Source organism: Scyliorhinus canicula, chromosome 13, assembly GCF_902713615.1.
Source record: "Scyliorhinus canicula chromosome 13, sScyCan1.1, whole genome shotgun sequence".
Lineage (NCBI taxonomy): Eukaryota > Metazoa > Chordata > Chondrichthyes > Carcharhiniformes > Scyliorhinidae > Scyliorhinus > Scyliorhinus canicula.
Genome location: NC_052158.1, coordinates 124677838 through 124692505, shown reverse-complemented (window position 1 = coordinate 124692505; position 14668 = coordinate 124677838). Strand labels below are relative to the sequence as shown.

Genomic DNA, 14668 nt, shown 5'->3' with positions numbered 1-14668 from the left:
CCTCCCAATTTACACCATTATAAGTTTTGTGTCTCGTCTTAGATATTCTCTTATGTTTGGGGTTGTTCATCACCGCCGTCACAATGTAACAAGTAAAAATGAATGAATGACACAAAACCAATGTTTTCGATGCTCTGATACATTACACTTAATTCCTACTTGTGCCGTTTGGTTTGAGCTACAAGTACCTTCCATACATGTAGTCCTATTGCTCGGTAACGTTTCTGATGGAGGCTATCAGTGGTGAGCCATTCTTCATTATTTTGACAAAGCGCAGCAGCATTTTCTGACCAATAAGCTTTGCCATTTCTGCTGCTGGAATCATGTCTTTCTTGTAAAATTGCGATAACTACTTCACCTGGATCCAGAATTCTCAGCCAGAATTTGGGGTTGCTACAGAAACTGCTGTTGTTACGGCAACCACCTGCGGATTCACCTTTGACCCATTCTCCTGAAAGTTGCAGTGTATGGTATAAACCTTTACCTAAACAAAGAAAGCAAAATTCTAACAACAAGCACCGTCACTGCAACAAATAAAGAGAGTCCTCTAATGGTTTTACCAGTCAAATTCATCCTGATCCAACGTATACTTTGCTCAACATCAGCCACTACTGAGCAGTCTTCACGCATTGAGCACTACCATTTACCAACTGTACGGTAGTAGCTTCTCCCAGATAATACCTGACTGATTAGCAAGTGAGCATTTAAAATTTCAGAACACACACAAGCTTATACAGAAAAACAGTAGAACTCAAAAGAACTTGCATTTTATATTACTATTTCAGTTTACACTGTAATTTAACACAAAAAAAATCACTCCCTTAGCATCTCACAAATCACTTCACAACCAATGAAATGCAATCACTTATGCAAGCAACCGCAGGACAGGCGGACAAAGCAGTTAAGAAGGAATATGGTATACTTCTTAGCCTTTGTTAGCCGAGGCATAGAATTTAAGGGCAGGGAGATTATGCTTGAACTGTACAAAACATTAGTTAGGTCACAGCTAGAGTACTGTGCGCAGTTCTGGAATCCACATTATAAGAGAGATGTCGGGCAGCACGGTGGCGCAGTGGGTTAGCCCTGCTGCCTCACGGCGCCGAGGTCCCAGGTTCGATCCCGGCCCTGGGTCACTGTGCATGTGGAGTTTGCACATTCTCCCCGTGTCTGCGTGGGTTTCGCCCCCACAACCCAAAGATGTGCAGGGTAGGTGGATTGGCCACGGTAAATTGCCCCTTAATTGGAAAAAATTAATTGGATACTCTAAATTAAAAAAAATAAATAAAAAAATAAGAGAGATGTGATAGCACTGGAAAGGGTGCAGAGGAGATTTACCTCGATGTCTGGGCTGGAGAGTTTTAGCTATGAAGAGAGAGTGGATCGACTTTTTTTTTCCCTGGAGCAGAGGAGAATGATAGGGATCATGATTGAGATGTATAAAATTATGAGGGGCATAGGTAGATTTGGGGAGCACGGACTTGAAGAATTTTTTCCCTTGGTGGATGGACCAAAGATCAAGGGCGATAGATTTAAGGTAAGGGGCAGAAGGTTCAGAGGGGATGTGAGGAAAAACGTTTTCACCCACAGTAATCAGAAGGTGATGGGAGTCTGGAACTCACTGCCTGAAAGAGTGATGGAGGCAGAGACCCTCATATCATTTAAGAAGTATTTAGATGCGCACTTGTGATGCCAAGGCATACAAGGCTATGGGCCAAGTGCTGGAAAATTGGATTAATAATAATAACCTTTATTGTCACAAGTAGGCTTACATTAACACAACGATGAAGTTACTGTTTAAAGCCCCTAGTCACACATTCCACCGCCTAAGTGTAGGGTACACTGAGGAAGAATTCAGCATGTCTAATTCACCTAATATCACGTCTTTCGGGACTTGTGGGAGGAAACCGGAGTACACGGAAGAAACCCAAGCAGACACGGAGAGAAGGTGCAGAGTCTGCACAGACAGTGACCCAAGCCAGGAATCTAACCTGGGACCCTGGCGCTGTGAAGTAACAGCTTCTAACCACTGTGCTACCGTGCCGCCCACACAGTTAGGTGGTTGTTTTTGACCGGCGCAGATGCGATGTACCAAAAGGGCCTTTTGTGTGGTTGAGACCTCTTATGACATCCGACAATACCATCATCTATGATCAGCTGGAGGGCGGCATGTGGCGCAGTGGTTAGCACTGGGATTGTGGCGCTGAGGACCCGGGTTTGAATCCCGGCCCTGGGTCACTGTCCATGTAGAGTTTGCACATTCTCCCCGTGCCTGCGTGGGTCTCACCCCCACAACCCAAAGATTTGCAGGCTAGGTGGATTGGCCATGCTAAATTGCTGCTTAATTGGAAAAAAATAATTGCACACACTAAATTTATAAAATAAAAATCTATGATCAGCTGGACGGTGTCCTGGAGTTCAAAACAGGCCTATCCTCATGCACACACCTCAACTTGTGCTGCCTGCACCTCAGAATCCATCAATTAGATGTTTACGATCCTGTACCACTCCATTTTTATCTACAGAATTCCCTACCTCCGTATTTATCCACCGTTTAATGCCATTGCAGGCATTATTCGGCCTTCCCACCACCATTCCCCTGCATTCGCTTACTCAAAGCCTATCACATTTCTAACATTTTCCACTTATTTCATAGAATTTACAGTGCAGAAGGAGGCCATTCGGCCCATCGAGTCTGCACCGGCTCTTGGAAAGAGCACCCTACCCAAGGTCAACACCTCCACCCTATTCCCATAACCCAGTAACCACACCCAACACTAAGGGCAATTTATCATGGCCAATCCACCTAACCTGCACATCTTTGGACTGTGGGAGGAAACCGGAGGACCCGGAGGAAACCCACGCACACACGGGGAGGATGTGCAGACTCCGCACAGACAGTGACCCAAGCCGGAATCGAACCTGGGACCCTGGAGCTGTGAAGCATTTGTGCTATCCACAATGCTACCATGCTGCCCCTTATAATGAATGGTCACAGATCTAAAACAATAACTCTTTCTCTCTCTCCACAGATGCTACCAGACCTGCTAAGTATTTCCAGGATTTTCTGTTCTTACTTCAGAGTTCCAGCATCCACAGTATTTTGATTTTCTATCATGCAACCCTCACTTGTTTTTAATCGACAATTGTCTTCTTGAAATTCCTTTTGGTTCCACATGAAGCTATTCACTTTTCAGCAGGTGCATCCCTTTGAATGGTTGCTGCAATCCTTCAAGCATAAGAGCAATACAAGTATTCTCATTACCCCTGCACTGTATGAATCCAGACTAGCAGCAAGTTCCCCTGACATAATAAGCCATGATCTGAGGCTAACATAAATCGCGTTGGAAAGTATTGTAATGCATTTGCTGTAAAGCGGTCAGATTTTCAAATATCTAAACCTACCTGTTAAGAGACTGACGATGTGTCTCTCCATATTTATTGGATAGCCCACCGTTACCTCATCAAAATCCTGAAAAAACTCATGCTCCTCCACCCAGAACTCTCCCTCCTCTGCCGTGGACTGCAGTAGCGTAGCGGTGGCAGGATCCAATTTCTTCCAACCGTCACCCCTGTAAAATGGGAGACTTCAGGTTGAGCAAGGTCACGAAGTGGAGGTGAGGATGTGGAATAATTTGGAATGTGGTCAGGGACAAGAGGAGGGGAAAGCGGAGGATGAGAAAAGATGCAAGGAGATTGAGGGTTGAGATGGGGAGGAAGCTGTTACTTAGTGGTTGCCTGTTGAACCTGCTGCTTAGTTAGGGAGATGGCGGAGAGGTTCCATAGGCAAGGGTGGGTAGGAAGTCTGGATGATGTACACTGTGCTTGCTGGGTAGGTGAGATAACATGTTGCTGAGCGAAGGGTGGTGGAAAGAATGATCCCTTCCTGGTTGTCCGTCTGTTGAGTATGTGGGGGGGGGTGTAGTTCAGATAATCAAAATAGTACTGTGGAGTAGGGAAAGGCACTTTGGGCAGATGTTACTTAATGAGAAAGATGGATGGGAAGGGAAATCATGCACTTTCCATTAAGGTGACTGAATATAATTAATTGCTAATGTTAATTACTCTTCATATCAGACTGTTAACTTCAAGAAATTTCACTGGTTACCCCAACAAAGCTTTTGTCAACTGGGAAAAACAGCTTGAGGGGAAGTGGGACATCGGTCAAGTCATCACACCGAGAATCTCAGACAGAAATCTCTTATTAAAAAATCTTCATTCCTATTTTCAGTTCAAACATGAGAGAACAAGCTTTCATAGAGGACAAAACCAAAACTTTTCTGGAGATAAAACAAAATGTCAGCTGGAGATTCTGAATATTTTTAGATAGGTTCTGCTGCTGAGACTGGGTACAACCCTGTCAAGCAGCTAAATTGTGTAATTATAGTGTGACAATTTCATACAGGCAAAACACATCAAGAGTGTGGACATGGGCATTTTTGATTCCTGTGGGGGAAAAAATGTGATGGAAACAGTACAACAGGAAGCCAAGGAAGACAGGAAATGCTCACAGATCAAAGATTTTTCATACGATACAGATGAACTTGGACCCAATTACACTTTTTCATAGAAGGATAGGGACTGAACCACTAGTTCTTGATTCCAACAAAATAAATAGTTTATTTTGATGTACTTTGTCTAGACTCCTCAATTTGAATACTGCTCTCAAATCGCCTCTTGACCTTCTCCTCTAAAGGAGAACAATTCAGCTTTTCCAAGCTATCTTTGTTACTGAACTCCCCTATCCTCAGAACCATTCTTGTAAATCTCCTTCGCACTCGCTTTGAAGTCTTCACATTCTTCCTCAAATGTGGTGAAGAATTGGGCAATTACCCATTTGAGGTTGAACCAGTGTTTCATAAATAACCTCCGTGATTTTGGACTCTACACCTCCTTGGCCTTATTGTGGATAAGGCAAGAAAATGAAGTTGAGGAGTGCCACATCAGAGCAGTCATGATCTCATTGAATGGTGGAGCAGGCTCGATGGGCCAAATGGCCTACTTCAGTTCCTATGTCTCATGGTCTTATTTACAAAGACCAGAATCTCTCAATCACTGAGCCCAAACAACAAGTACTTATTTGACAGTCACCTTTTTCCATTTTGGAGACACTGGTCCGATGTCTAATTGTCTAGGTATTGAAAAGAAACTCTGCTAACGTTCCAAACAAAAAAAAAAAGATACCATCAATGGCCTTGGCATCCTGAATTAGTCCTGTGTGGAGAACAATAAAGTGATGTGGAAAGAAACTCCACTGACTTCATATCATTTGAACTCATTTGATTACGTTGATATTAAATAAATGTATTACCCTTCCTGCCAGGAGCCATTCCAACATTGTCTATCCCACATGTTTCTTATCTTCAGCAAATTGACATAATTGTCTTCGGGTCCACTAATTTGCTTCACATCAGTAACACAGAAGGCATGAAATTCTGCACGGCCACTGAAACCTGAAACAAATGGTATAAAATCAAATTGTCCACTTAGTTGATCATAATCTATTTTATTGTATTTTCCATATTTTGGAATTCTTGACTTCACCTTTAGCCGATCCATGAACAGAGCAACTGATAAAGCTCTTATCATTTAAATCCTTCATTAATTCGAACTGTGATTTTTCTGAAAAGCAGAGGTTAGAATTCTTTTCACGGTTTTGTCCCTTCAGAGTCCATCTGTCAGCCAGGCCTCCTGTGACATCCACCAGAGCTTCACAAACTTGTCCAGCCCACAGCTGTTCATAGCAACCATGGAGTCTATGAAAAACACACAAATACATTTAAATGCAATTATCACTAAATACTGCACAATTCAAATTCATCTAGCATCTTGGGTTACTTACATCTAAATACTATAAAATTATAAGCATTAAAATGTTTTCAAAATAGAAGTAAAAGGAACAGTTGTCAAATATTTAAAATTTTAAAAAGTCATATAATCAAAATGCGATAACATTTCTGAACTTGTTCTGAAACAATGTGGCAGTGTCTATCTAAACTGTTTTGTCCCTGGATTGTTATCATATAAGTTTAAAGAAATGTTCAAATTAGTTTCTGCATTTTTGAATGGTGACTAAGAGTGAAACAGTATACTGATCCACGATGCCTACCTGATCATATACAACGGCACAAACAAAGTCACCTGAAATCCCAAAACACAACCCTTGGTGTCCTCTCCTGCTGATGGAATTGACAAGGTAGGCTGGAATTCACCTAACTTGCATAGGGCTGGCAGGCGTAAGCACTACGATTAGTGCATCTTGGCATTTGCCTGCCTTTTGCAGTGAAGAAATCTAATGCTTGCAACCATTTGAAGAAAGGAATTGCCCAGTCAGAACCACCCCCACCCCTACCCCATCCATGCTCCCTTTGGCTCCATGTGTAAGAAGGTCACTCAAGATATTATTTTTGAAAATATACTGCGGGATTCTCCATCTGCAGGATTCCCCGCTTCGCCAGCAGCGCACCCACGCCCGCGGGTTTGCCGACAGTGTGGGGGTGGCTACAACAGGAAATCCCATTGACCGGCTGTGGGAATGGAGAATCTTGCTGCCGACAGGGGGCGCACCACGCCAGAAAACGGGGCTGGTGGGACGGAAGATCCCACCCATAATCTTTGCAGCAAAGACAACTGCCTCTTTTGTAGAAAATTGGATTCAAATGTCAATGCCATCAATTCAGGATGCTATTCCTTGCGTTAGTAATTGTCATTCGCATTAATTTAAAAGATCAGGAGGGATAAACAATTTGAAATATTACAGGCGAATATTGACTTCCGTAATTTCATGTGTGAAGATTAGAAAAGCACACTAAAATAATAATGTACAATGTAATTTTATTTAACCCGACAATCCAGAGACAAGTTGAAAAAAGGGTTCTTTTTTCTCTCCTTTGCATTAATGCAATGAAGGGAAACAGTACATTGTAACCGTATGCCTGGAGACAATCCATACAGGAGAGCAAATTGTGATGAAACCGTAAGAGCCACGAATTCCATGTAAAAAGTGTCAATTCAAATGTCACACTGGAACTTTGCAGTTGGATCACAAAAAAATCCTTACTTGGCATATGCCTTTTCCAATAATGGCAACCAAAACACTTCTTCAGAGCGACAACGAGAAAAGCAGAGCCTGCGACCAATACATGGTAACCGATCATCTATTATGACATCAACCCAATGTCCAAACCTCCAAAACCTGCATCTTAAACATCCAGACTGTGTCCACGAATCCTGGCCTGAAGGTATCACCTGGATTAAATATCAATAGTGTTAAAAGTATACCATGAAAAACAGAAGAGTACGTATTTTGATTACAACTATAATAACATTACATTAGTCCACCTGTAAATTTCCTGATGTTGTTCAGTCTCCTCAAACCCCCCAAATTCCTGACTTTCCTACTAAATGTCTACCTCTCGTCTGATAAAGTCTTTGAAGTTCTCAATTGTAGTAGTTGTTGCCTTAAAACTGCTGGCTAGAAGGAGCCTGGCAGCAAGCATATTGTGTGAAACTAACCCATTGCATGGCATCATAAAGATTCTCCCCAATGATTTAAAAATGAGGAATGTTGCCCACATTTCTCTCGGCTCATTCATAACATTGAAAAGGAATTCCATGTCAAATCAAAAATGTCTACTTCCAAACTACACCCAACCAACTGTCTGCATGCTTACAATAGTGTCACAAGAGGCGACTGGGACACAGCATTATTTTGTGGTATTCCGATATAATGGCATCTCCAACTGATATTAAAACTGTGCCAGCAGTGTATGATTCACATGCTCTTTCCATGGTGTAGCAATTACTCCCTGTAACTACAGTAAATATAGACTCCTGAAGTTCCAGGATTATTTTTAAAGTATATTACTCATCATCAGAGAGCTGAATTAACTTATTATCTAAATATGGCTATTGCTTTGCCTTTATCACATGCCCTTTTTATTTTTTGATTAATATTCTGTGCATTAGCATAAATAGTTAGGAGACCTATGAACTACTCACACCGGCATTTTCTGACCCTTGTTATTTCAATTTCCAAACATATTGTTTGTAATTCGTGCTATTCCAAAACAAAATTCTTCATCTCTATTGTTCTTATGAAACCAGGCCTTGAGCCCTTTTTTTCCAATTTGTCTCTATTCACAAAACATACTTAGTTCCCAATATTGGTCACCAGATAACCACATCTCTGTAATGACTGTGAGATCAAACTCATTTATTTATATTTGTACCATTAATTTGTCTACCTTGTTACATATGCATCTTGCAGTTAGATAAAGCACCTTTAATATTAATGTCATTATTCATTGATTTGACCTTATTCACCAATGCACTACTACTATTAAACATTTTGTCGCTTTGCATTTCTTTAACCAAAACAGCTCACAGTCTGACTTTTTCCTTCACTTTAATCCTTCCAACCCCAATTTCAGTTTCATGCCCTGTCCACACCCTAGTTATAATTCGCTGGGACAGTGGCCACAGACCAGTTTAAGTGGAACCTGTCTGTCTGTCTCCATCTTTCCTCACTACCGGGGCCTGTGCCTTCTGAATCAAAATCTCTGCTGCAGCATCACTGTGAATCATGCATTCGACTCTCTGATGGGTATGATCCTATACCAATTTTCTCATGGCTCAGATAATAATCCAGAGATTAGTGCCTTTGAGGTTCTGCTGTTCTATTTGTACAGTAACTCCTCAAATTACCTCAGCAGAATTAATTGCTTGTTCCATGTGGTTGTTGCTTCCTCTATGTGGATAACAAGTACATGATTACCCCCCCTCCCAAAAGCAACCTCTTTTCCAACCCTGACTCCAGTAGACAACACAAGAAAGCCTAATAGATACTTGTGCATAGCTAAGTCCCACATAGAAATGAGATCAATTCCTGATGATCCAGTCTGGTCCTGTTTCTTGAAGGATCATTATTAGTCAGGACACTGGGAGAATGTCTCGGAGCACCTCTGAATATGTGGTTGGATTTTTTACATCTGCCCAAGAGGGCAGATATTTCATTCGAGACTGCACGTCCTACAGTATAACATTCCTTCGATGCTGATATGCTATTGTTGGAAGTCTCCATACTGGGGTTTGAATCCACTGCATTCTGGAGGCAGAAATCCTACCACTGCACCACATGGGTAACTGGATGAGGAACTAACAGCAGTGGGGTGATGGGTACGGTTGGCTCCAAATTGCACTAAACCACACAAATGCCCCTTTGCTTGCCATAGTGGAATCTTCACTCCTCCACCCCATTCAAACATTTTGAAAAGGAGAAAATCCAAACTGAATTAACATTCTGCCTATCAGCACCAATTGTTCTTGGATTCCCAAGGATGAGCCTTTCAAATCGGTACTCTATTCCTAACTCCAGCTGCTTTGCAGCAAATAAATATTTTGCATTCACTGATGAATATCGCAATTAGATTGGTCTTCTTGCCACTGAATTACCTTGTCTAACAGCAATCTGTTTTTACGCAAAGCTTCACAAGCACACAAAAACCAGCAATCTCCCAATAATCCTTGTTTGATGTATCCATCCTGTGGGTTTTCTGGGAACAACCGAGGGGAACAGGAAATTTCCTGAAAATTCCAAGCAAAAAAAGCAGTGAGAGGCCCCAAATCTTACACAAGAACATGAAGAAAAATAGCCCCTTCAGCCTCCTCTTAAAAGTATAGAAGAGAATAATAATCCAAGTTCCAGATTAGAAATTGAAGCTAGTTCACATTTATAACAAGGGCTTACTCTATTCAGTTTTCCTTTTAACTGAAATTATTCTTGCAGATAATTTTATATAAAAATAAAAGAAAGTTTTTTGAATTAAATTATTCTTGCAGATAATTTTATATAAAAATAAAAGAAAGTTTTTTGAATTAAATTATTCTTGCAGATAATTTTATATAAAAATAAAAGAAAGTTTACATAGAGGACAACTCAACCACCTATCTCTATGGAAAAGTTATACAATTATTTCAACCACCCTGCATTTTCCAAATATCTGGCAAATGTTTCCATTTAAAGTAAATCCAATTGCCTTTTGACGGTGACGGCTGAATCATCTTCCACCATCCATTCAGGCAATGCATTCCAAATCATGCTAACCTCCCCCACTAGCTTTTAAATCTATATCTTCTTGTCCCTCCAGCCAGTGAAAACAGTTTTGTATTATTTACTCAAACTTACTCTATTTTCAATACCACTCTTAAAATTTCCATAACCTTTCCTGCCCCATGAATAATCTGAGCATCTCTCCACATAATTGAGGTTCCTCATTCCTGGTATCATTATGGTAGATTTCCTCTGCATCCGCTCCAACATCTTGCTTGACATTCTTTCCAAAGTATGGTCCCAGAATTGGACATAATAACATAGCTAATGCTTAACCAAGATTTAGAAAGGTTTGGCATAACATCCTTGCTTGGATGATTTCCGATGATGGGGGCGGGAGGCAGCCGCACGCTGGAGGGTTCCAGCTCGGGAATTGGAATTTCGGAGTTTTAATGCTCGGTCCAGGGGGGAACGGAGGCTGAAAAGGCTGCAAAAAGGCACAGGGAAAAGAAATGTCCAAGTTTGGGGAAAAAATGGCCGTGAAAAAGGGGGTTAACGGAAGTCCGCCGGGGAGTGAAAAAGCGCAGGAACTGTAAGGAAAGCGGAGGCTGGAGCACCAGGGGAGGCCGCATCGCTCACAGCAGAAGAGATGACCAAGGTGGTGGCTGTGGAACTTGAAAAACAGTTCACAAAGCACATGGAAGCGATGAAGGAGGAGATGGGGGCGGTATTGAAAGTGCTGGTGGAGGAGGCGATTGCCCCGGTGACGGCGGTGGTATCAAACACAGCGGCGGAGGTGCGGGAGCAAGGTGAGACACTGAAGGAAGTGGAAGAGGCGTTATCGCAGCACAGTGATCAACTCACCTCGATGGGGAAGGTGTTGCGGAGGGTGATAGAGACCAACAAGGGTCTGCAAACCAAAATGGAAGACCTGGAAAACAGATCCAGGCGATAGAATCTGAGGATTGTGGGTCTGCCCAAAGGGGTGGAAGGCCCGAGGCCGACAAAGTATTTTGCCACAATGTTGGCAAAGCTATTGCGGGAGGCGGAAAATCCCTCCAGATATGAACTAGATCGGGCTCATCGATGATGGAGGCCTATACTAAAGGCGAGTGAGCCGCCAAGAGTAGTAACTCTGTGTTTCCGTAGGTGTAGCAAAAAGGAGAAAGTCCTGTGTTGGGCAAAGCAGAAGCAGGTGGTGCAGTGGGCTGGAGTTGGTATACGCATGTACCAGGACTTTACGGTGGAGCTGGCGAGGAGGCGGGCTGCCTTCAGCCGGTTGAAGAAGGCACTGTACATTAGCAAGGTGCAGTGCGGTATAGTATATCCAGCTAAGTTGAGGGTGACCTACAAATCCAAGGACTTTTATTTTGGGACGGCGGAAGCAGCGGAGGAGTTTGCAACGGCAGAAGGACTGTGGCAGAATTGAGAAATAGTCGTGTACCGATGTAGCCACCTTTATTTTTTCACTGGTGCTGGTGTATGTACTAAATGAGTCAACGTTGTATATTTGGACAAGGGAAGGGATGGGACTTTAATTTGCAATGATGATTCTTTGGGGCTTGGGTGTGTATGCGGGGTTCGTGTGCTAAAGGAGATTTCTTGGTTTTCCTGGGACCGGGCAAGGGGGAAGGAGACCCTGGTGGGGGCCTCCATGCTGGCAGGTTTAAGCCGGCACGTGAACGGGAGTGAGGTGGGGGGTGGGGGGGCCTGCGGCCATCGGAGTCTGGTAGATCAGGTTTCAGTGAGTCTTGCCAGGGTGAAAAGTTGGGGGAAGGAACCGAGATTGGGGGGAGGAGTTTACAAGAGGAAGAGGAGGGGAGGAGTCTGGGAGAGGGGGTGTCTACAATTCATGGGTGTCATTCACTGTACTCTTTCGGAGATTGGATGGCTCTGAATATTGGGGGGCGGGGGAGGGGGGGGGGAGTAGGTTGGGGGGTGGACTGTATATGCCAGTCCATTTTTTTTACACCTTGGGAGGGTTTGTTTTATTTGATGCTTATATTGTCAGGTGGGTTGTTGTTTGGGGTATGGTGGGATGATGGGAGCGTTGTTGTTAATGAGGGGATTGACATTGTATTCGTTACCGTTCACTGTTTGTTGGTGGGGTGTAAATTCTGAAGAAAATGTGAAAATGGAGAATAAAAATATTTAGAACATCCTTGCTTTTGCACCCTGGGACTGTATTTATAATAATTCCAAATGCTTTCTTTATTTTAAAAAAAGCTAGCAATTTTTCCTGCCAGCTCCAAAGACTTGTTCCGGTAAGCCCACCAGATCCTCTCTTCCTGTTTCCCCCTTTAAAATTGCATCATTTAGCTTATATTATTCTCCTCATTCGTCCTCGCAATATGCATGGCATTACACTTCTCTGCATTAAATTTCACCTGCCACGTTTCTGCCCATTTCACCAATCTGTACTATTCCCTTTTTGTTTTAGTCTCATCTGTAAATTTTGAAATTATGCCCCCTATGCCAAAGTCCAGATCAGTAATATATTTCAAAAAGACCAGGGGTCCAAATACCGACCACTTAAAGGGTAGGTCACTACTGTATAATGCCCTCCAGTCTGAAAACTCCACTGAACTCCACTACTCTCGAAAAATTTGTCTCACAGCCAATTTTGTATCCATGCTGCCACTGCTCTTTTAAGACCATAAGACTGTAAGACATAGGAGCAGAATTAGGCCATTCGGCCCATCGAGTCTGCTCTGCCATTCAATCATGTTTCTCCTCCCCATTCTCCTGCCTTCCCCTCATAACCCCAATCCCTTTTTAATTCAATTTTGCTGACAAATCTATTATGCGGCACTTTATCAAGCACCTTTTAAAAGTCTATTTACGAATTCTCAATTGTATTACCTTTGTCAAATGTTGTCGAAGAACTCATTTAGGTAAATGAGACACAACCAAATCCCATGTTTGTTTATTTTTTTTGTTGTTTTTTAAAAATAAATTTAGAGTACCCAGTTATATTTTCCCAATTAAGGGGCAATTTAACGTGGCCAATCCACCTGTCCTGCACATCTTTTTTGGGTTGTGGGTGAAACCCACGCAGACACGGGGAGAATGTGCAAACTCCTCACGGACAGTGACCCAGAGCCGGGATTCGAACCCGGGTCCTCAGCGCCGTAGACAGCAATGCTAACCACTGTGCCACCATGCTGCCCCCCATGTTTGTTTATTAACCTATATTTCTCCCCTATATTTCATGTGAAAATAACGTGGTCCAACATGAGGTTTCCTCATCACCTGACCTTAAGACTGACGAGATATGTAGTTTCTCGAGTTTATCCCTCAATTTTTTGAGTGGGGTATAGCATTTGCAATCTTCAGATGACACCATTCCCATATCTGAGGAGGATTTGAAGATTGTGGCCAGAGACTCCTTTACTTCCCTTAGAAACTACTCACAACATGAAACATAATTTCAGCAAATTGGGTATCACCACATCATATCAGATTTGTACAAATCAGTATGTGCCAGTATCCCTTTGACAATAATTAAAAGTTCAGAGGTCTCGTTAGAATTAGTCATAAAAATTGTCTAATTTAAATGATTTTTCACTTGACATCAGATTTACAGAGCAATGGCACCACAAGTAAGAAACATAATGTTTTATCCATTACATTTTGTCACGGTCTCCCCACAGTACCTCCCACCTCAAAAAGAGGATTTTGATGAGGCCTCTACTGAGGACATAACGTACTCTAAAGCCCAATAAAATCACCTACAATCTCATGAACTTGGATTTCCACCCCAACCTTGGGAAAAATGTTTGCTGTGAACAGTATCAAAGATGATACCTGATTTGATATAGTTATTGATGATGAACTATGTAAAACAGAGTAACTTTAAAAATATACATGAAATAAACAGGCATATGTAAGCAGCGTTACTAACCATCAACCACATGATTAACCATATACTTAGAGCCTGCCTAACTGCTCGAGATGCTTTCTAATCAGGCTGCTAAATTCTCACCTGTGGTCGTAGCCATGTAATTTTACCTCTAAATTTGGCAATGGGCGTAGAATAACTTGAAAAAAGAGATGTGCGAGAAGCAGGAAAGTCAGTATCTTCAAATAGTTTTTTTCCTGGGATTTCCATATCCCAAATGGTCATTGTCACAGAAGCCTTCACATATGTGCAAAGAAATCCCAACAGAATGACATTTTAATCTCCATCAGTGTTTTTCTTTAGACTGAGAAATAATTAGAGTAAAGTTATTGTAAGGTCGGTGACAAAAACATTAATGTACTTTCCAATGACAGAAGAATGATCATGCAAAAGTCATGCCATCACAATGGTAAAGAGAGTTCACTTAATTCTTATGACAACACAGGAATATTACAGATTGGGAAAGCCATTTGGCTCATCTCAGTTCATCCATTCATTGGAAGTAGGGTAGTTCTTCAATAATTTGATCACAGAAATATACTTTCCACCACTGTCTGGAATATCACATTAAATGTGGTGAGCAAAGAGAAAACAGGCCGCTAAAAGGGAATAATCTCCAGGAAAAAAATAATTCCACTGATACTTAAAAGCATAGATTGGAGCGTTTTTCAAATTTGTAATTGATCGACAGCTTGAGGTAACATTTGTAAATTCAGTAT

General features: G+C 42.0%; 1 protein-coding gene across 5 annotated transcripts in view; it reads right to left on the bottom strand.

Annotated features, from left to right (window-relative positions):
- The window catches only part of capn10 (calpain 10), a 45887-nt gene that overhangs the window by 30344 nt on the left and 875 nt on the right, over positions 1–14668 (bottom strand). For 4 of the 5 annotated variants that reach the window (XR_005462799.1, XM_038815640.1, XM_038815636.1 and 1 more), the window contains exons 2-8: positions 14034–14253; positions 9451–9582; positions 7058–7245; positions 5542–5753; positions 5309–5450; positions 3403–3569; positions 189–484 (exon numbers count right to left, since the gene is read on the bottom strand). Coding sequence is in view for 4 of the 5 variants with exons in the window: in XM_038815640.1 (XP_038671568.1) it covers positions 189–484; positions 3403–3569; positions 5309–5450; positions 5542–5753; positions 7058–7245; positions 9451–9582; positions 14034–14174 (1278 nt within the window). In the remaining variant the exon portion in view is untranslated. The remainder of the gene's footprint in view (positions 1–188; positions 485–3402; positions 3570–5308; positions 5451–5541; positions 5754–7057; positions 7246–9450; positions 9583–14033; positions 14254–14668) is intronic. The other variant, XM_038815639.1, reaches the window with a different exon arrangement.